Source organism: Sinohyriopsis cumingii, chromosome 1, assembly GCF_028554795.1.
Source record: "Sinohyriopsis cumingii isolate HCF-2022 chromosome 1, ASM2855479v2, whole genome shotgun sequence".
In the NCBI taxonomy this organism is placed as follows: domain Eukaryota; kingdom Metazoa; phylum Mollusca; class Bivalvia; order Unionida; family Unionidae; genus Sinohyriopsis; species Sinohyriopsis cumingii.
In genome coordinates, this window is record NC_142961.1 from 63,762,554 (window position 1) to 63,785,882 (window position 23,329).

The window sequence follows — 23,329 nt, forward strand, 5'->3', positions numbered from 1 at the left end:
GTTCAGTGCATTTTAGTATGTCATGCTTTTCTGTTTAAATATTGGCAGCTTATGTGCATAAAACTTAAAGGCTTTTAGGCCCAGATGCTCTCTGCCAAGTCTGGTTGAAATTCATCCAAAAGGATTTTAAAATGAAGTTGAAAAAAGTATTTGTTGACAGATGACATCAAACAGACCAATGATAAAGCACAATGGTTGCAGGACCATACTAGAATCATTTGATCTTATCCATTTAGCCAGATGACAACAAAAAGACCACAGAAAACACTCAGAATGGATGCTGGACCATACTATAAGCTCATCTGGTCTTATATACTTTTGGCCAGGTGAGCTAAACTAATACGTTGAACTCACTTTGATCTTTTAGGTAAATGCAGCTGGCCATCTGTATTCCACTTCGAGTAATCTCCCGTGATGAATGCTGCTGTGATTCCACACCAAATTTAATGTTAAAATCCATCACGTAATTCTCAATGAATATCTCTTCAGAACTGCCATTAATTTCCCTAAAAGACATTGCCTCCTGTGAAAATAAAAAATAATAACTGAAAGATCAAATATAATTTAATGAAGGCAAGATTTTGATGTGTTAAGTCTGGTCCTAGAGATACAGAAATAAAATTATATATTTGCAATGACCATGTGAATCATCTGGAGACTCATTACAGCTAATATTTGATAAAAAATTAAGCCATCTGCATCTTCTGAAAGTGTTCTACTTCAAAACTTTTACAGAAATCTGCAAAAGTGCTGGATTATATCCATCTTTTCTCACTACTGGGTCTACCAGATGTGATTGTGGTTACATGAGACCAAGGTCAAAGGTCATCAACAGTGTCTGTGGACCATCTATATCTTGCTACAGCATTTCAGAATCTTAATCGCCTAAGACTAAAATTGCAGCTTACCTTGTTGCTGTCCATCAATTAGCATATAATAGAAGTTCCAATGGCATCATAAGAAAGAGCATAAACAGATTAGTTTATAACAAAGATAATTTTGTTATTAACAAGGATTACTGTTTATAGGCTGGAAAAATTTGTCCTTTCAATAATAGCACTCCAAGAAAACAATGAACCCATTCATGATGTCATACACATAATGACATCATCAACAGTGTCAGTGAGTTCACCCATGTGAGATATTAGTGTATCCTACATCTCATTTGAGATATACAGGTAGCCTTGATATCTGCTAATGGATGTAGGGCAAATGTCAAAGACAGACTTCAATACAAGCTTGGTGTCTGCAGACTTCAATACAAGCTCCTGGCCTTGATTTCACCAGACACATTTTGCTTGCAGACTCAGATTTAGAATCCAGCAATCTGTGGTAATAACAAATGAAGTCAGACTTATGTAAAACCAAGAAAGGTTTCAAAAGTCTGGTCCAATTAGTTTTTTTTTGCAAAAAAACATCATTATTTGCCTCCACCATAGACCATCATGTTTTAAAACTCTATTCTGATAACTTACAAGCAACAAAGTAGACAAATACTGATCACAGTTTAAGTGAGGGTGTTTGCAACTATTTATAAATGGTCATTAAACTTATTACAGACTTTTATTATCAAACTGAGATGCAGTACTGTGCATCAGTTAAGTTGGCGTTACCTGTACCTCCCTTTCAAGAACAGGTGATGTGTATTCATCTCAACAAAACAAATTAACTAAAGCTTCATGTATCCGGCTGGAGAAAAATTATCTGTTAATTAGCATGCATTGTGTCAAATAACCAGTTGTCAAAAAAGCTAGCTTTACCAGTGAGTAAGCAGAGTTACTGCAGCTGTTTCTCATTTTGATTCCTCAATGGTATTGTTGTCATTATCCTTAGACAGGAACCCTCACAGTCAGATGCTGATATGGTCATATATTTTTCTATTCTTTTCAATTCACAAGACAGTCTGAGTTTTTAACATTTAAAATGTGTGAACATAGACTGTCCAGTATAATTATACTTTTCAAATACAGTCCTCCTGTCATCATCCATCTGGTTCATGATTTATTTAGTTGCAGATTAACAAGGAAGTGGTGTATAATGGCATGGCAGGTCATCTACAAGCAATGGCATGGCAGGTCATCTACATATAATGACATGGCAGGTCATCTACAAGCAATGGCATGGATGGTCATCTACAGGCAATGGCATGGCAGGTCATCTACATGCAATGACATAGCAGGTCTTCTACATATAATGGCTTGGCAGGTCATCTACAAGTAAAGGCAAGGCAGGTCATCTACATGTAATGACATGGCAGGTCATATACATATCATGACATGGCAGGTCATCTACAAGTAATGGCATGGCAGGTAAATCTGCAAGTAATGGCATGGCAGGTCATCTACATGTGATGACATGGCAGGTCATCTACATATAATGGCATGGCAGCTCATCTTCATGTAATGGCATAGCAGGTATTGACATTTCATGGCATGGTGGGTTATCCACATATCATGGCATAACTGGTCATCTATATATATATAATGTCATGGATTTTCATCTTGAGATAATGGCATCCCTGGTCATTGACTGCATATAATGGAATGGGATTTCATCTAGATATAATCGCATGGATTTTTATCTATACATAATGGCATGGATTTTCATCTACATATAATGGCATGCCTTGTCATCAACTATATATAATGGCAAGGCAGGTCATCTGCATATAATGGCATGGCAGGTCATCTGCATATAATGGCATGGCACGTGATCTGCATACAATGGCATGGCAGATCATCTGCATATCCGTATCAGCATGTTTATTAAGTTTAATTTGCCTACCTCAAGTGATCTGTGAATTTTGCAATTTCATAAAACAAATTCAGAATTGTATAAAATAAATTAAAAAATTGCTGTATTGGCATGTTTTGATATGCATACAAATATGCAAGTCCATTTTTATTATTTCAGGCTGAGTGGTTTCTGCATAAGGAAGCTAATTAACGTCTTGGGATGGATGAAGAAATGTATCAATGGATGGGTAGACATGACCAAATCAAGATGCCTCTGTTAGGTATATTTAATTTGTATTATTTGTTGGTTATTCTTAAGGATTATATGTTATGTACATCTGTATTTTGTCCAAAATCAAGGTCATGACATACCTGAATAGTAACATTCATTTTGTAAACAACATAATAATAGCTAATATTTCTCTATGTGTGGATTAAATATTCAGTTCATTAACAATGGAGGTAAACATGTTTATTTGGGTTTGTGCTGTCTAGGACAGCAGATTTCCACTTGGAAATTCCTAAACTTGCTGACAACTTTGAATGTTTTATAATGGAGACTGACCTACATCCTGGCTTTATTATTGTGTCTTAGATTTATATATGATGTTGTTTACTTGAAAAATTACTCATTCTTGCCTTAACATCTGAAGCAGAATCAGTGTTATTGTTGTATTTGATTTTTGGTTTTAGGTGAATTCAGTTATTCAAATTATCATTCACTGGAATTACAAAGTGCTAAAAAATATTTGACTGGAAGATTAATTTGGAATTATAGTGAATTCAGGCAAGGACATATTGGATTATATTATTGTGATAATTCAAAAGACATAGCACATCACTACACTCCATGCAACTGGCACATTCAAGAATACAGGCACATCAACATATTCAATATCAGAATTTATTTTGAATATCATTGGAATTCAGCTGGAACTTAATACATTTGGACATGTGATAAGACTTTTGGGACCATTTGGGATTAAATTCACAATACTGTAAGTTCATTTAAATTTTCACTTTGTTATCTAAGGAAATATATTTTTACAAAACTTGTTGGTTTTTGCTCTTTTCTGTTACTTAGTTTACATCTATAGAGTTGTAACACCTCCATTGCAAAAGGTATTAAAAAGTGTTGGAGAAATTGGGGCTACAGGTTCAACCTGTATGTTGTTTCAACCTACCTGGCATCCACTTCCTCGGAGACCACGACACCAATAAAGGATTTGGGATGTCTGTGACTGTGCCTCAGTTAGATTGAGTGTAATGTAAAAGTTTGTTCCATTCTTCATTGTAGCATACTCCACAACCATGCTGGGTGCAGTAGGACCTTTCATAAAAGCATTTTTAAAATTTGTTAAAAGCAAGCTAACTAAACACGCTACCACTTTTTAAATGTCAAAGTTAGATAAATATAAATTTCAATCATATGTGATGTGATAGAGCCAGATTTCCAGGCAAAATCATGGTTTTTTCAAACATGGAGAATGTTTTGGAATATTCTGTGAAGAGTTCTCAAATACCAACTATAAGAACAAATTGTACGAGTCTTTCTTTCTTAGACCATCTGCTAATGTACAGTACCTAAGTCTGCTAATGTACAGTAACTAAGTCTGCTAATGTACAGTACCTAAGTCTGATAATGTACAGTACCTAAGTCTGCTAATGTACAGTACCTAATTCTGCTAATTACAGTATCTAAGTCTGCTAATCTACAGTACCTAAATCTCCTAATGTACAGTACCTAAGTCTGATAATGTACAGTGACTAAGCCTGCTAATGTACAGTACCTAATTCTGCTAATGTACAATACCTAAATCTCCTAATGTACAGTACCTAATCCTGCTAATGTACAGTACCTACTCCTGCTAATGTACAGTACCTAAGTCTGCTAATGCACAGTACCTAAGTCTGCTAATGTACAGTACCTAATTGACAATGGATATTATACTTCTAAGTAGCTGCTGACAAAGTCTTTGTATGTTTTACTGGAACAGGCCTAAGTCTAACTGACCATGGAAATTGTATTTCAAAGTACCTGCTGATTAATGTTTGCAGAAGAACACTGAACTGAAGATAGTATTTGCAAAAGTTTTGTATTACTATGTAACTAAGTCCAATACTTTTGCTGCCTGGCATTTACAAAAAATTATTTGAACCTCATGTGTGCAAGGCATTTGCAAATACTGTGCTAACACAGTGATTTTTAGAAAATATATTTTGAATATATTCTGTAAATCAATTTCAAAAGGGATAAATATGTGTGCATTGTCACATAAACTTTGCAATTAATGCACCCTTTGTTACCAAATGGATGTAAGTTAAATTCACAATACTGGATCAGTCCAGACTGGATACCCTGGCATTTTACTAGGCTAGGCATAATTTAACTTTCACATGCTGCAGTGTTGTGCAACACCAAACCAATTAATCAAATCTTAACAATCCCATGAATTCTTCCTTTGGTTATTGAGGATAAATTCATCCAAAAATAATTAATCAATGACAAGGGATGTTTCCACAGTGATGGTAGATTTAATTTGGACACTGCTTTCATCGATTTAGGTTTTGTCCATTTCTTAATTGCTTTGAGAAGACAGTATTCAAGAAATCAACTTCAATCATTTTCTGAACATCATCTTTACACCTTCATGACATTGCAAAAGAATGAATGTCAACTTAGAAATATGTACCAATATAGACATGCATTTCCTGTTTGCTTAATGTGGTTAGTTCTGAAAAATGCCAGGAAGTCATTCAGCTGTACGAATGCTATTTACAGTAATTTGTTTAAATAGGATCAGAAGTACCAATGAAGTAAATGATAAATAGCTCTGGCATATTATCTCCATAAGAGAAACCTAAAAGATACCTTGCTTTCTGGGCCATATCACCAGATGACTGAAATCTTCCCGCTTCTTTCCAGCACCTGTAATCACTCTAAGCATGACTTCATAGACCTTCTCCTCATCAGGGAGCATCATGGAGTGTGAAATGGCATTTGAATCAGTAGCAATAGAGTTCCATGTCTCCTCTGACCCTCTCTGCTTAGTGATTATTTCATACTGCTGGCCTGACAGACTGTCATGGCGGTCACAGATGGACAAGGGCTGGGGAGAAAAACCAAAAGTACTCAAGGTGAAATTAAATAATGCCATATTGCTACAGTCAAGTCTCATTGATCTGACAAAGGAACTAATATCAAAAGAGGATATTAGGTTATATATAATAGTGGTATTAAATAGAGCACATTTACATTACTAAAATCACTGATATAACCGCCAGAAATTGTGCCCTCTCTGCTTAGTGATTATCTCATACTGCTGGCTACAGTCAAGTCTCATTGATCTGACAAAGGAACTAGTATCAAAAAGGGGTAAGTAGGTTATATATAACAGTGGTATTAAATAGAGCACATTTACATTACTAAAATCACTGATATAACTGCCAGAAATTGTCATGAATCTCTATATAAAACACATAACCCATAAACACAAGTCTCATTTACTACAAATGTGTCCCTATTTAAATAACATGAACCATAAATACATGTCTCATTTAGTACAGATGTGTCTCTATTTAAACACATAAACCATAAATACAAGTCTTGTTTACTACAAATGTGTCCCTTTTGAAAACACACACCATAAATACAAGTCTGATTTACTACAAATACAGCAGATTGTGTACAGAAGAGACCCAGTGATCAGAAGCCATTTAGGATATAGCAAATTACAAGGTCATTTAAGATATGACAAATTATAAGGTCATTTAGAATATGACAAATTACAAGGTCATTTAGGATATAGCAAATTAGAAGGTCATTTAGGATATGACAAATTACAAAGTCACTTAGGAAATGACAAATTACAAGGTCATTTAGGATATTGTAGATCATAATTGTAAAGGACATAGTTTCTCTCTCACCTTCCAGTACACCAATACTTGGCGACACTGTCTCTCAGGGCAGGTTACATCAGTGTAGGACAATAGTTTAGGGTTAGCTGCTGGCACTGTGAATGATAAAAATTAACATCAAAATAAAACAAATGCCTACTCTTATAAGTGTAAGCATTTCAGTGTGTCTAGCTGCAAATCTTTTTCTAGATGCCCATTTTGTTAAAATCCAATTAGAAACGATAAGACAGTAATAATGGCATTTCTTTGAACAAGACACCCACCAGGACATGATATTGCTTTCACCTATAGCTCAAACTGTTTACTTGCCAGAGCACATCTGTTTGATTCTATTGTTGTAAATCACAATCATCTGAACCAGTAGACATTTTTTTAATTTAGCAGTTACACTATCGTTTTGAAGTTATTATTTAGATTTGTGAGAAAAAACGTTTTGCCCAGAAAATGACATTGTGCATTTATTTATTAGTGTGCATATAAATTTTCATGATTTGAGAAAAATGTCATTTGTGTTGGCTGGTATATTTGTGAATTGTCGTATATGTTATAAGTATGATCCTTGTATTTCTGCATAATGTTAACACAAACACAAAGACCGAGTGGCCGAGTGGTCTAAAGCGCTCTCTGTTACGGATCAGTGCCATCTTACCTCTGTCTGCGTAGGTTCGAGTCTCAGATTCAGCCAAAGTGGGTATGTGAGAAAGCTTGCCAGTAGCTTCTCGAGGGTCAGTGGTTCTTTCCGGGGTTTTCCTGGGTTCTTCCTCCACCATTAATACTGGCTGCCATGTATAGCCTATCATGAGCTGAAAAATGGCGTTAAACCCTACAACAACAACAACAACAAACACAAAGATCTGTGCAATCTATGTACATTGTTGACTAACACACACATGCACAGATCTCTGTAATTTCTGTACATTGTTGACAAACACACACACATATCCATTTAATCTCTTCATATTTTTGACTCAAAGACACAGAGAGATTGCTGTAATCCATGTACATTGTTGACACAAAGACACACACAGAAGTTCCTGTAATATCTGCACACTGTTGACATGAACACACACAGATCAATGTAATATCTACACATTACTGACACAAACACACACAGATCAATGTAATATCTGCACATTGTCGACACAAACACACACAGATCAATGTAATGTCTGCACATTGTTGACACAAGCACACAAAGATCAATGTAATATCTGCACATTGTTGACACAAACACACACAGATGAATGCAATGCCTGCACATTGTTGACACAAGCATACAAAGATCAATGTAATATCTGCACATTGTTACAAAAACACACACAAATCAATGTAATGTCTGCACACTGAGGACATAAGCATAGATACTGACACAAATACAGGTAATGAGTAAATTCACTTTTCTAACATTAAGTTTGATTGGGTTACAATTGCAAACTCAAGCATAAAAGTTTTAAAATTTCCAGGTCAAGGTCAAAAGCCTAAATTTAGAAATGGTATTAGGAGTGTGACTGTGACACTGAAAAGACTACATTTAGAAATGGTATATGGAGTGTTTCTGTGTCTTTGAAAAGACTACATTTAGGAATGGTATTTGGAGTGTTTCTGTGTCTTTGAAAAGACTACATTTAGGAATGGTATTTGGAGTGTTTCTGTGTCTTTGAAAAGCCTACATTTAGGAATGGTATTTGGAGTGTCTCTGTGTCTTTGAAAAGACTACATTTAGGAATGGTATTTGGAGTGTTTCTGTGTCTTTGAAAAGACTACATTTAGGAATGGTATTTGGAGTGTTTCTGTGTCTTTGAAAAGACTACATTTAGGAATGGTATTTGGAGTGTTTCTGTGTCTTTGAAAAGACTACATTTAGGAATGGTATTTGGAGTGTCTCTGTGTCTTTGAAAAGACTACATTTAGGAATGGTATTTGGAGTGTCTCTGTGTCATTGAAAAGACTACATTTAGGAATGGTATTTGGAGTGTCTCTGTGTCATTGAAAAGACTACATTTAGGAATGGTATTTGGAGTGTCTCTGTGTCATTGAAAAGACTACATTTAGGAATGGTATTTGGAGTGTCTCTGTGTCATTGAAAAGACTACATTTAGGAATGGTATTTGGAGTATCTCTGTGTCCCTGAAAGGACTACATTTAGAAATGGTATTTGGAGTGTCTCTGTGTCATTGGAATTTGACTTCATTTATGATATTTGGAGTGTCTCTGTGTCATTGAAAAGACTACATTTAGGAATGGTATCTGGAGTGTTTCTGTGTCCCTGAAAAGTCTACATTTAGAAATGGTATTTGGAGTATCTCTGTGTCCCTGAAAAGACTACATTTAGGAATGGTATTTGGAGTGTTTCTGTGTCCCTGAAAAGACTACATTTAGAAATGGTATTTGGAGTGTCTCTGTGTCATTGGAATTTGACTTCATTTATGATATTTGGAGTGTTTCTGTGTCTTTGAAAAGACTACATTTCGGAATGGTATTTGAAATGTCTCTGAATCATTGAAATTTGACTTCATTTATGATATTTGGAGTGTCTCTGTGCCACTGAAAAGACATTTAGAATGGTATTTCGAGTATCTCTGTGTCCCTGAAAAGACTCCATTTAGAAGTGGTATTTGGAGTGTCTCTGTGTCCCTGAAAAGTCTACATTTAGAAAAGGAATTTGGAGTATCTCTGTGTCCCTGAAAAGACTACATTTAGAAATGGTATTTGGAGTGTCTCTGTGTCCCTGAAAGGACTACATTTAGAAATTGTATTTGGAGTATCTCTGTGTCCCTGAAAGGACTACATTTAGAAATTGTATTTGGAGTGTCTCTGAAAAGTCTACATTTAGAAAAGGAATTTGGAGGATCTCTGTGTCCCTGAAAGGACTACATTTAGAAATGGTATTTGGAGTGTCTCTGTATCATTGAAAAGACTACATTTAGAAAAAGAATTTAGAGTATCTCTGTGTCCCTGAAAGGACTACATTTAGAAATGGTATTTGGAGTGTCTCTGTATCATTGGAATTTGACTTCATTTATGATATTTGGAGTGTCTCTGTGTCATTGAAACGACTACATTTAGAAAAAGAATTTAGAGTATCTCTGTGTCCCTGAAAGGACTACATTTAGAAATGGTATTTGGAGTGTCTCTGTATCATTGGAATTTGACTTCATTTATGATATTTGGAGTGTCTCTGTGTCATTGAAACGACTACATTTAGAAAAAGAATTTAGAGTATCTCTGTGTCCCTGAAAGGACTACATTTAGAAATGGTATTTGGAGTGTCTCTGTGTCATTGGAATTTGACTTCATTTATGATATTTGGAGTGTCTCTGTCATTGAAACGACTACATTTAGAAAAAGAATTTAGAGTATCTCTGTGTCCCTGAAAGGACTACATTTATAAATGGTATTTGGAGTGTCTCTGTATCATTGGAATTTGACTTCATTTATGATATTTGGAGTGTCTCTGTGTCATTGAAACGACTACATTTAGAAAAAGAATTTAGAGTATCTCTGTGTCCCTGAAAGGACTACATTTAGAAATGGTATTTGGAGTGTCTCTGTGTCATTGAAAAGACTCCATTTAGAAATGGTATTTGGAGTGTCTCCATGTCCCTGAAAGGACTACATTTAGAAATGGTATTTGGAGTGTCTCTGTGTGACTGAAAAGACTACATTTAAAAATTGTATTTGGAGTGTCTCTGTGTCATTGAAAAGACTACATTTAGAAATGGTATTTGGAGTGTCTCTGTGTGACTGAAAAGACTACATTTAGAAATGGTATTTGGAGTGTCTCTGTGTCATTGAAAAGACTACATTTAGAAATGGTATTTGGAGTGTCTCTGTGTGACTGAAAAGACTACATTTAGAAATGGTATTTGGAGTGTCTCTGTGTGACTGAAAAGACTACATTTAGAAATGGTATTTGGAGTGTCTCTGTGTCATTGAAAAGACTACATTTAGAAATGGTATTTGGAGTGTCTCTGTGTGACTGAAAAGACTACATTTAAAAATTGTATTTGGAGTGTCTCTGTGTCATTGAAAAGACTACATTTAGAAATGGTATTTGGAGTGTCTCTGTGCCCCTGAAAAGACTCCATTTAAAAATGGTATTTGGAGTGTCTCTGTGTCATTGAAAAGACTATATTTAGAAATGGTATTTGGAGTGTCTCTGTGTCATTGAAAAGACTATATTTAGAAATGGTATTTGGAGTGTCTCTGTGTCATTGAAAAGACTACATTTAGAAAATGAATTTGGAGTATCTCCATGTCCCTGAAATGACTACATTTAGAAACGGTATTTGGAGTGTCTCTGTGTCATTGAAAAGACTACATTTAGAATGGTGTTCGGAGTGTCTCTGTGTCACTAAAGAGACTACATTTAGAAATGGGGCATGCTCACACTGTCCCAGTTTCACTATTAGATGATAGTGCTGAACCAACAACAACAACTTATTTTGCCTCAAAAAAGAATAAGAGACTAAATCAAAATTCAAAACAATTATCTATATGCAGTGAATGTTGACAATCTGGGAAACCAAGTGTTGCTTCCAAATTCTCCATGTCGCTGTGTGTAATCAGTATCATTCTCAATTTGCAGCACCAGAGTTATGCATTACATATAATATGCAGATCATATATTCATTTGAAATTAATTTTTTGAGAGGCTGTATTTTAATAAAGTTTATAGATCATACCTGCTGACATGGTGGTAACTGAACTATCACGAGGATCACTTGTAAAACCAATTGTATCCGATAAATTTCCTTTTGAATCCAGATCCACAGGTCTGCTATCCACAACAAATGTATAATTTGTGTAAGGATTGAGATCACAAACAGTTATGTTCATTTCTCGAGTTGTTATCTGAAAGAGAAATGATAGAGGCAATTTTTCTATAGCGCAGACGGCTATTATTAATCAGTTAAGACTTTTAATATTTTGACTGTAAAATCAAATACAATAACTGCTATAATTACTTATAATTTATCACATAATATTCCTATATTTCTATTTATTGATAGCAAGGACTTGTGTGCTTGTAGCACTAGCTGAGGAATAATATCTTTATACATCCCAATAGTTGAGATAAAATACCTGGTGACATCCCACTATGTGATACAATACCCATTAACAATATCCCATTAGCTGTGGCACAGTGCCTTGTAACATCCCACTAGTCAAGGTATAACCACTAGTGATACCTACTAAAGGCTAGGCATGACCATTAGTGACACCTAATAGTTGAGCCATGACAACTAGTGACATCCTAATAGTTGAGGCATGACAACTAGTGACATCCCAATAGCTGAGACATGTCAACTAGTGACATCCTAATAGCTGAGGCATGATAACTGGTGACATTATAATAGTTGAGGCATGACAACAAGTGACATCCTAAAAGCTGAGGCATGACAACAAGTGACATCCTAAAAGCTGAGGCATGACAACAAGTGACATCCTAATAGTTTAGGCATGACAACTAGTGACATCCTAATAGGTGAGGCATGACAACAAATGACATCCTAATAGCTGAGGCATGACAACTGGTGACATCCTAACAGCTGAGGCATGACAACAAGTGACACCCTAATAGTTGAGACATAATTAGTGACATACTAAAAGTTGCGGCATGACAACTGGTGACATCCTAATAGTTGTGGCATGACAACTAGTGACATCCTAATGGGTGAGACATAACTAGTGACATCCTAAAGGTTGAGGCATGACAACAAGTGACATCCTAATAGATGAGGCATGACAACTGGTGACATCCTAACAGTTGAGGCATTACAACTTGTGACATCCTAATAGTTGAGGCATGACAACTGGTGACATCCTAACAGCTGAGGCATGACAACTAGTGACCTACTAATAGTTGAGGCATGACAACCAGTGACATCCCAACAGCTGAGGCATGACAACTGGTGGCATCATAATAGTTGAGGCATGACAACTGGTGACATCCTAATAGTTGAGGCATGACAATTGGTGACATCCTAAAAGTTGAGGCATGACAACTAGTGACATCCTAATAGTTGAGGCATGACAACTAGTGACATCCTAACAGCTATGGCATGATAAAAAATTGCATCTCACAAGCCGAGGCAGAATGGTATAGTTACATACCACTACATCAGATATAATACCTAGTGATATACTACTATCTAAGACAAAATACCTACTGATATATTTAGAAAGGGTAACACAATTGTAGCTGAAGACCTAATCTACCTTCAGGCCCTCATACAAAGGGACTTATTTATATACAAACACACAAATACACTCACACATATGCATACACACATATACACATGCATATGCATACACACATATACATACACACACCTATATATAAATATACACACACTTATGCATACACACACATATATATACACACACATATGCATACACACATACAACAGACACATATACACACACATATATACACACATATATCCATACACACATATACACTCACACCTATATATACAATGAAAAACATTCCTAAAAAGAGCTATATAAATATTTAATTTACCAAGGCTGCAACAAAGACCCGATTACAGAGGCAACCCAAAGGGCTAAACAAACATACCGCGATGACCTACTACAATATGGAAAGAAGGTAAAGGCTGACATGATACCATTTGTATTGACCTACCATCCAGACAACCCCAAAGTAGGTAAAATCATTGGGAAACACTGGTCCATCGTGGAATCATTGGATGCACTAAAGTTAATCCTCCCTATCAAACCTGTAGTAGCCTACCAGAGACCAAAATATCTCATGGACATCCTAGTCAGGGCAAAGCTAATGCCAATCACTAATCAAGACCACCCTAGTTAATCTGGCCCCATTGGCAATAAAAGGTGAAAAACCTTTCAACATATCATAGAGACCAGACATTTTCTAGCACAGTGACTTGAGAAAAACTATACATATAATGGTCCAAACAAAACGTGCAAAACTGAGAATGTCATTCATCTCACCACATGTAAGATCTGTAGCCTTCAGTATGTAGGAGAAACTAAAAAGCTAGACAAAAGGATCAACCTTCACAGATCTAATTGGATGATAAAGAAGCTGTACAGAAGCTCAGTTGCAAAACACTTCTCCTACCCTGGCCACACTTTCAGTGATATAACACTTATTGCGATTGCTCACAACTGGAGTTCCCCAACCAGGAAAGAAAAGTAATCTTACTGGATATGCCATCTTATAACATTGAAACGAAGTGGTTTAAACCAAGACAGCATGAAAAAGACAGGCACGCACAAATAAAATTATCTTTTGCAGCTGACACATTTTCTTTTAAATAATTCTGTAATGCTTAATTACCTATAATGTCTACTATAACAATGAAATATCCGGGATATAATTTGCGCTTACATAAATTTACATAAAAATAACAGATGTCATTATGGCTCTTCAATTTCTAGGTCATTACAAATATATCAACAAGTTGAAATAAACTAGTTGAAACATCATAAAGTAAAGGTTTATTTCCTGTAAAAACAGCCATGTAAAGTTTTGCAAACATAACCATTTTTCTGTTTTAATTGTTTGTCTTGTCTATGTTTTGTATTTGCCTTTGAAAAAGACTCATTATGAGTCGAAAGCACTCAGGCTAGTTAGATATTAGTTTCACACTGTTTGTTGTCAGTGTATTGCATTTATTTTAATCAATCCCTCACACATGTGATCCCTTGCTGGATCTAGTGCACTTGAAAGGATTGTTATTCAGTATATGATTTGTATTCTTTATATATATATATATATATATATATATATATATATATATATATATATATATATATATATATATATATATATATATATATATATATATATATATACATGCACACACACATGCATACAAACATGCATACACACACACACATATATACATGCACACACACACACACACACACACACACACACACACACACACATATATATATATATATATATATATATATATATATATATATATATATATATATATATATATATATATATATATATATATATATATATATATATATAAACACACACATATGCGTAAATACATATACACACACATGCATACACACACACATATATAGACACATATACATAAGAGCATCTAGATACCACAATTTCATTATTTCCCTCTCTAACCGACATGGACACTCAATCCATAGATATAAAACTGCATAGTCAATATACATGCAATATGCAGTTAGTGCCACAGTAGATGGGTAGTTTATTTAATGATGCCAAGAGGCATTCATGAGTATAAATACATTTGTTTTCAATCTCATTTTAAATACCTCTCTAAAGCCACCTAGGAACAACTAAACATAACAGTTCTTTTAGTGAAACCCCCATGTAATACATAAAAAGTAGTACTGAGTGCAAGAATTCCATGACAGTTCCAATCAGCACACTTTCATTTATAATCCCAACTTTATATCATAAAGTGTTTTATAGTAAAAATGCCATTTCAATATGGCAATCTTTTCAAATGGCTAATAATAGACAAAATAGATTTTATGAAAGCAATTCTGTATCAATGGAGATGTTTCAGAGTACATGATTAAATTATTATACAAATACATAACACAGGATAGTGTGGACATTTCGCATGGAAACTTCAGGTTTCCAATCACATAAATATGAATTAAACCAATTTTATATGGTCATGAAATCTATAACAATGTAGGTTACACAGGTGAATGTCATTTGATAACTTAGTCAAAGGCTTTCATAAAATCTGGAAATATTATGCCAGCTACATTTTCCTTATTTCTTCCAGCCATTAATCAGTCAATTTTGTAAGAGCTGTTTGACATGAATGTTATTTACAAAAACCTGACTGTTCCTTGTGGAAAAGAGAAAAGATTTAAAAGTAGTTATAAACCTGTTTTGCTATATTTTTCAAATATTTAAAGCGACAAAACATCAGACACAAAAATTACAAAAATCAGCATGATTGCATGCATATGAAACAGTATATAAGTTTGACTTACCATCAAACTTTCGCAGCCATAGGGTGATTTACCATCAAACTTCAGCAGCCATAGGGTGATTTACCATCAAATTTTGGTAGCCATAGGATTATTTAACATCAAAGTTCAGTAGCCATTGGGTGATTTACCAGCAAACTTTAGTAGCCATTTAGTAGCCATAGAGTGCTTTAGCATCAAACTTTAACAGCCATAGGGTGATTTACCATCAAACTTTGGTAGCCATAGGGTGATTTACCATCAAACTTCAGTAGTTATAGATGATTTACCAGCAAGCTTTAGTAGCTATAAGGTGATTTACCAGCAAACATTAGTAGCCGTATGATAATTTACCATCACACTTCAGCAGCCATAAGGTGATTTACCAGCAAACTTTAGCAGCCATATGGTGATTTACCATCAAACGTTAGTAGCCATAAGGTGATTTACCAGCAAACATTAGCAACCATAGGGTGATTTACCAGCAAACTTTAGTAGCCATAGGGTGATTTACCATAAAGTTTCAGTAGCCATTGGGTGATTTACCAGCAAACTTTAGTAGCCATTTAGTAGCCATAGGGTGATTTACCATCAAACTTAAGTAGCCATAGGGGTTATTTACCATCAAACTTAAAAAGCCATAGGGTGATTTACCATCAAACATTGGTAGCCATAGGGTGATTTACTATCAAACTTCAGTAGCCATAGATGATTTATCAGCGAACTTTAGTAGCCATAGGGTGCTTTACCAGCAAACTTTAGTAGCCATAGGGTGATTTACCAGCAAACTTTGTAGCCATAGGGTGATTTACCAGCAAACTTCAGTAGCCATAGGGTGATTTACCAGCAAACTTTGTATCCATAGGGTGATTTACCAGCAAATTTCAGTAGCCATAGGGTGATTTACAATCAAACTTTAGTAGCCATAGGGTGATTTACCATCAAACTTTAGTAGCCATAGGGTGATTTGCCATCAAACTTTAGTAGCCAAAGGGTGATTTACCATCAAACTTTAGTAGCCATAGGGTGATTTGCCATCAAACTTTAGCAGCCATAAGGTGATTTACCATCAAACTTCAGTAGCCAAAGGGTGATTTGTCTGCCATCAAACTTTAGTAGCCATAGGGTGATTTACTATTAAACTTCAGTAGCCATAGGGTGATTTTACCATCAAACCTTAGCAGCCATAGGGTGATTTACCATCAAACTTTAGTAGCCATAGGGTGATTTACCAGCATATCTTAGTAGCTATTTTGTGTTTTGGGTTGCAAAGACTTTAAAATCTGATCACAATAGACACTGAAACAGAAATAAGTTGGGGAGGGAATGAATGGTGGAAAGAGACAAAAGTGAGGGTTTTAGTTTACCCAATTAAAGGGTAATTATAAAAGAGAGCATACAGTTATTTTATAATAGTACTTATGGAATGTCTTACAGAAGTATCAAGTCATATTTGTTTTAACCTCAAACCAGCCATAGAAATATACTATTTGGAGTTCTCTAAACAATTTCTACACATATTGCCTAGCAACAAATACACTCACAAATGGCCATTACCTTCCTTTTTCTCTGACAATAAATTATCGTAATAATCATCTCCATGTGTAACAGTCTGACTTACATTACACCACTCTAATTTTAGCACAAATGGATACATTACACCACTCTAATTGAGGCACACATGGATACATTACACCACTCTAATTTTAACACACACAGATAAAATTACACTTCTCTAATTTTAGCACACATGGATACATTACATCACTCTAATTGAGGCACACATGGATACATTACACCACTTCAATTTTAACACACACAGATAAATTACACAATTCTAATTTTAGCACACATTAATACATTACATCATTCTAACTGAGGCACACATGGATACATTACACCACTCTAATTTTAACAGACACAGATAAATTACACTACCAGTGTATCCCCCCAGGGGTGTAAAATTGAGGGTACAAAAAAACCCTTGGTGTCAAAACTGGGGGTCAAATAAAGAATGTGGGGGTAAAAAAAATACTGACAAATTTTCATACGACTTGTACTTTTTCAGCTTGAAATAGGATATTGCAACTTGCACAACATACTCTCTCTCTCTTTCTCTAAATATACAAATACACCAACATGCACAATTAACAAAAAAATGTACTGTCTATTTAAAGAATAATTGTATTAGTTCATTTTTCTTTTAAAGTCGTACTTTTAACAGTCTCCTCAAGCAATATTATAGCCCAACACATTACATATAAGCCAATACAGAAAGCCAAATAAATCTTTTTAACCAAATGGGAGTTAATTTACTGCCTTTCATAAAATGTGTACTATCATAGGTTTCATTGTACTTCGTCCTAGAACACATTTATCCAAATATCCAGGAGGATAATGATTCATCTTCTTTCTAATAAGTTACACTTGAACTTTAAGATCTTTCTTTTATTGCAGCAAAGGTTAAAAACAAACAAAATCTGCAATGGCCCGCTGACTTTGTAATCCAAATAACGCATTTGTCTCTGAGTTTACTGATTTCATTGTTGTGAAATTATGTCTTAGGTTATAATGTGTTCTCCAGATATCTTATGGCGAATGAGGGTAGATTTTTTAAAATTCTAAAATCCTGTCACGAAAAGATTATTCACTTTTGCAATCTTTGCAATCACGTGATCAGAAGTCACACCGGTAATCATAATGAATGTGCCGTATTCCAGTCAAGGGAATTATTTTCTCCATTTTTCATTAAAGTTAGATACACAGTTACTCTTTTGTGTTCTGCTTCTTTCACTTTCTTCGCTAATGCATTTTAGGGCATGACGTTTTAATCTGGTGATCACTTTCTAGTGCAACAAGCCTTGAGATTAAACATCTAAATGACAGCTTGCTGAGCTCGATGGAAATCGCGAGAAGCTCACGAGATTAGGGGAAGCTACTCCATCATAACATTGCCTATGCTAGTCTGGTTCATTGTTTTATATGTTCCCTGCATTGCACTTTGCTATACGAATAGAGAAGCGCAAGGCAGTCAATGCCTATACTCGAAGTATATACGATGCCATACATCGTCCAATGCATTGGGTATGAAATAAATCCTGACCATATTATGAAAATCCTTTGCGTCAAAAAAACGCACTGCAACAAAATGTGTGCATCAATTTTCTCCAGCATGCGTCCCTGACGCACAACTGTGCGTAAAGGGAAACACTGCACTACTCTAATTTTAGCATACATGGATACATTACATCACTCTAATTGAGGCACACATAGATACATTTTCCCACTCTAACTGAGCACACATGGATACATTACACCACTCTAATTTTAGCACACATGGAAACATTACACCACTCTAGTTTTAGCACACATGGATACATTACACCACTTTAATTTTAGCACACATGGATTCATTACACAACTCTAACTTTATCACATGTGGATACATTACACCACTCTAATTTTAGCACACATGGATAAATTTTTAAACCAACTTATAACAGGAGTACAGTTGTGTGTCCCATTGTCTCTTACAGATAATACCTGTAAAATAGACCCATACTAACAGAATTGAACAAAAATCAAAACTGATAATGAAATATTGATATATCACAAGTGTTGTCCTTGAAAAAGGCACTTCATGCCCAGAGATTTTAAACCAAGAACATCAAATTCACAGTTTTTGGTAAGAAATCATATATTTTGCTAAAACTCTTGGTTACAAAATTCCTAATGCTCTGTACAGAAAAAAGGTGACAAAATATCAATCTATGACAATGTTTGTAAGGCATATTAGTATGAAGCTAGCCTTACAAAAATTAAACACCAGTTAAATAAAATAAAAAATATGTTTTAATTTGGTTCACTGTAATAATTCATCATAAATGTGATATGTCCTTTTTTTATTCAAATGTGAAAAGTGTCAACTGTCATCATAGTGATGCCTGGAAGCTTTATTATAAAAAATAATAATTAAATCACAACTCTTGTTTGATCTGAGATTTATTGACTGCTTGTTGTGCTCTTACAATGAATTAAAAGTAGACTTGCTTTGTATTACATATATCAAATTATGTCTTCTGTATCAAATCAAATAAAGGGAGTAGAATAAACTTTTAAAATGGCATGCAATAACTACCTGCATAAGAGACTAGTCATGGTCACGTGTCCAGTCAACTCATTTCACTTGACCAATCAAACATGGTTTTAAATATATTTATGTAAGCAACATTACCAAAATTATAACAATAAGCAGTGGTTATTTCAACTCATTCACAAAATGTGACCAAAGATGGCAAGGAACCAAGATCTAAAGTCTGTAGTGACAGTCTTTCAAAGATTGGTCATCTTGAAAATAAAGGTAATTAAACAGAAAAATGAGTAACAACTTCATTATAAAAAAGACTATATATTGACAATTATTCCAGTGCAATTATAAAATAAGTATTCAACTATTCAACCCACTATGAGTCCTTCTCACCAATGATGTCCCTCCTTTTCTTAATTTATCAGAGGCTCCTCTCTTCTGTAAACTTGCATGCACACTTATGCTGAGTTCTATTGTTTTGGACCCCACTGTTATCAAAGGAGATGTGTAAATATACATACATATTACAAAGTACAAGACATTTAGAGAGTAAGAGAGAAAGAGTAAATTCTAAATAAATCTTGCACTCAACTGCTCAAGAAAACAATACCTGTTGCTCAGTGGAACATTCTGATGTGTAGCGCACTCTGAACACTTTTGCTCTGAACCGTTTAGAATGGTTCCATACCACTGTCACACATGTGTCACTGACATTTTCGAATGAAATGAAATCGACTGGTGCTGGTTTAACTGAAGTGAAAATCAAAGACAAGATTAAACATTCACTAAATGATGTTTCATGCTTGAATTTTTGCAGAATCAAAGTAGGACCAAACACACCAATATTTAGAGATGGCTTATCTCTTCTGTTAAGGTTGTATTCTTTGACCTTTCTTTTGATCTAGTAATAGATGGAGAGTACATATTTTCTGAAATGATTCCTGAATGCCTGAGCTTTCTTTGAACCTGAATTTTATTATGTCTAGAAAATTTATTTCTGTTACTTCTGGTGTGATGCACATAAAATACAACTTTTATAATCGAGTGATCACTGACCTGCAGTTCAGTATATTACACTAATGGTATACTGCAGTTCAATATATTACACTATTACTACTATCCTGTAATATAGAATATTACACTATTACCTATATACTGCAGTTCAGTATTATTACACTAATAGTATACTGCAGTTCAATATATTACACTATTACTACTATCCTGTAATAAAGAATATTACACTATTACCTATATACTGCAGTTCAGTATTATTACACTAATAGTATACTGCAGTTCAATATATTACACTATTACTACTATTCTGTAATATAGAATATTACACTATTACCTATATACTGCAGTTCAATATATTACACTATTACTACTATCCTGTAATATAGAATATTACACTATTACCTATATACTGCAGTTCAGTATTATTACACTAATAGTATACTGCAGTTCAATATATTACACTATTACTACTATCCTATAATATAGAATATTACACTATTACCTATATACTGCAGTTCAGTATTATTACACTAATAGTATACTGCAGTTCAATATATTACACTATTACTACTATCCTGTAATATAGAATATTACACTATTACCTATATACTGCAGTTCAGTATTATTACACTAATAGTATACTGCAGTTCAATATATTACACTATTACTACTATTCTGTAATATAGAATATTACACTATTACCTATATACTGCAGTTCAATATATTACACTATTACTACTATCCTGTAATATAGAATATTACACTATTACTTATATACTGCAGTTCAGTATTATTACACTAATAGTATACTGCAGTTCAATATATTACACTAATACTACTATCCTATAATATAGAATATTACACTATTACCTATATACTGCAGTTCAGTATTATTACACTAATAGTATACTGCAGTTCAATATATTACACTATTACTACTATCCTATAATATAGAATATTACACTATTACCTATATACTGCAGTTCAGTATTATTACACTAATAGTATACTGCAGTTCAATATATTACACTATTACTACTATCCTGTAATATAGAATATTACACTATTACCTATATACTGCAGTTCAGTATTATTACACTAATAGTATACTGCAGTTCAATATATTACACTATTACTACTATTCTGTAATATAGAATATTACACTATTACCTATATACTGCAGTTCAATATATTACACTATTACTACTATCCTGTAATATAGAATATTACACTATTACTTATATACTGCAGTTCAGTATTATTACACTAATAGTATACTGCAGTTCAATATATTACACTAATACTACTATCCTATAATATAGAATATTACACTATTACCTATATACTGCAGTTCAGTATTATTACACTAATAGTATACTGCAGTTCAATATATTACACTATTACTACTATCCTGTAATAAAGAATATTACACTATTACCTATATACTGCAGTTCAGTATTATTACACTAATAGTATACTGCAGTTCAGTATATTACACTATTACTACTATCCTGTAATATAGAATATTACACTATTACCTATATACTGCAGTTCAATATATTACACTATTACTACTATCCTGTAATATAGAATATTACACTATTACTTATATACTGCAGTTCAGTATTATTACACTAATAGTATACTGCAGTTCAACATATTACACTAATACTACTATCCTATAATATAGAATATTACACTATTACCTATATACTGCAGTTCAGTATATTACACTATTACTACTATCCTGTAGTTCAGGATATTACATTATTGCCAGTTATTTGCACTTCAGTATATTACACTGTTTCCACTATCCTGCAATATAGAATATTACACTATTAACAATATACTGCAGTTCGGTATATTACACTATTAACAATATACTGCCATTCAATTTATTACATTATTAACAAAATACTGCAGTATAGTACTGTGGAGTTGTCCCCGAGTCAGGAGATCTGGATAATAACAATTTTGGGGAACAACAAACTAATACACCCTGCTTAACTCATTACACCCATGGCACCGCGTTTACGTGGCAGGAGGTAGTAGCCGACTGCCGAGCTTTGTAGTGTCAAGGTCATGTAAGATACACTAAAGTGGGTGCTATTATAGAAAGGTAGACAGGTGTAGCTCGACAACGATACCAAATAATCTGGACATTTTTGTTGCACTACAAAATACAGAGGAAAAACCCTAATTTTTTGGACTAGTTTTTTTTATCCGAAATTCGCCCGTGGTCAGAATCCCATTTTGTGTCTGGATTTTAGACTTTTCAGCCTCAGTTCTAAGGCAGACCAGTCTGAACTGCACACAGACAGGTGAACCTTTGCAAAAAGTAGGATAAGGTGGACATCTGGAATAAAGAATGGCCTCGATACGAAAATGATGTGCCCATTGAGCAAAAAAAAAAGTACTCCAACTTTTACCCTTTTGCTCATGCATGAGCAAAATAACCAATGGAAAATGATGTTTCTAACACAACTAGGCATGAGACTAATGGAAAATCTCTTGGAAGTCGATGTATTAGGAGGTATTCAGAAATAGCCCCCAAAAATGTGTTTCCTACTTGCATTTCAGGCAAAAACGACAAAATCTC

At 34.3% G+C, this 23,329-nt stretch overlaps 1 protein-coding gene across 2 annotated transcripts in view; it reads right to left on the bottom strand.

Moving 5' to 3' along the window:
* The window catches only part of LOC149806996 (uncharacterized), a 68,343-nt gene that overhangs the window by 29,392 nt on the left and 15,622 nt on the right, over nucleotides 1–23,329 (bottom strand). For both annotated transcript variants that reach the window (XM_089960508.1, XM_089960501.1), the window contains 6 exons: nucleotides 20,327–20,466; nucleotides 11,339–11,507; nucleotides 6,663–6,748; nucleotides 5,608–5,845; nucleotides 3,920–4,065; nucleotides 355–523 (listed from right to left, as the gene is read on the bottom strand). In XM_089960508.1, coding sequence (XP_089816634.1) covers nucleotides 355–523; nucleotides 3,920–4,065; nucleotides 5,608–5,845; nucleotides 6,663–6,748; nucleotides 11,339–11,507; nucleotides 20,327–20,466 — 948 coding nt within the window. The remainder of the gene's footprint in view (nucleotides 1–354; nucleotides 524–3,919; nucleotides 4,066–5,607; nucleotides 5,846–6,662; nucleotides 6,749–11,338; nucleotides 11,508–20,326; nucleotides 20,467–23,329) is intronic.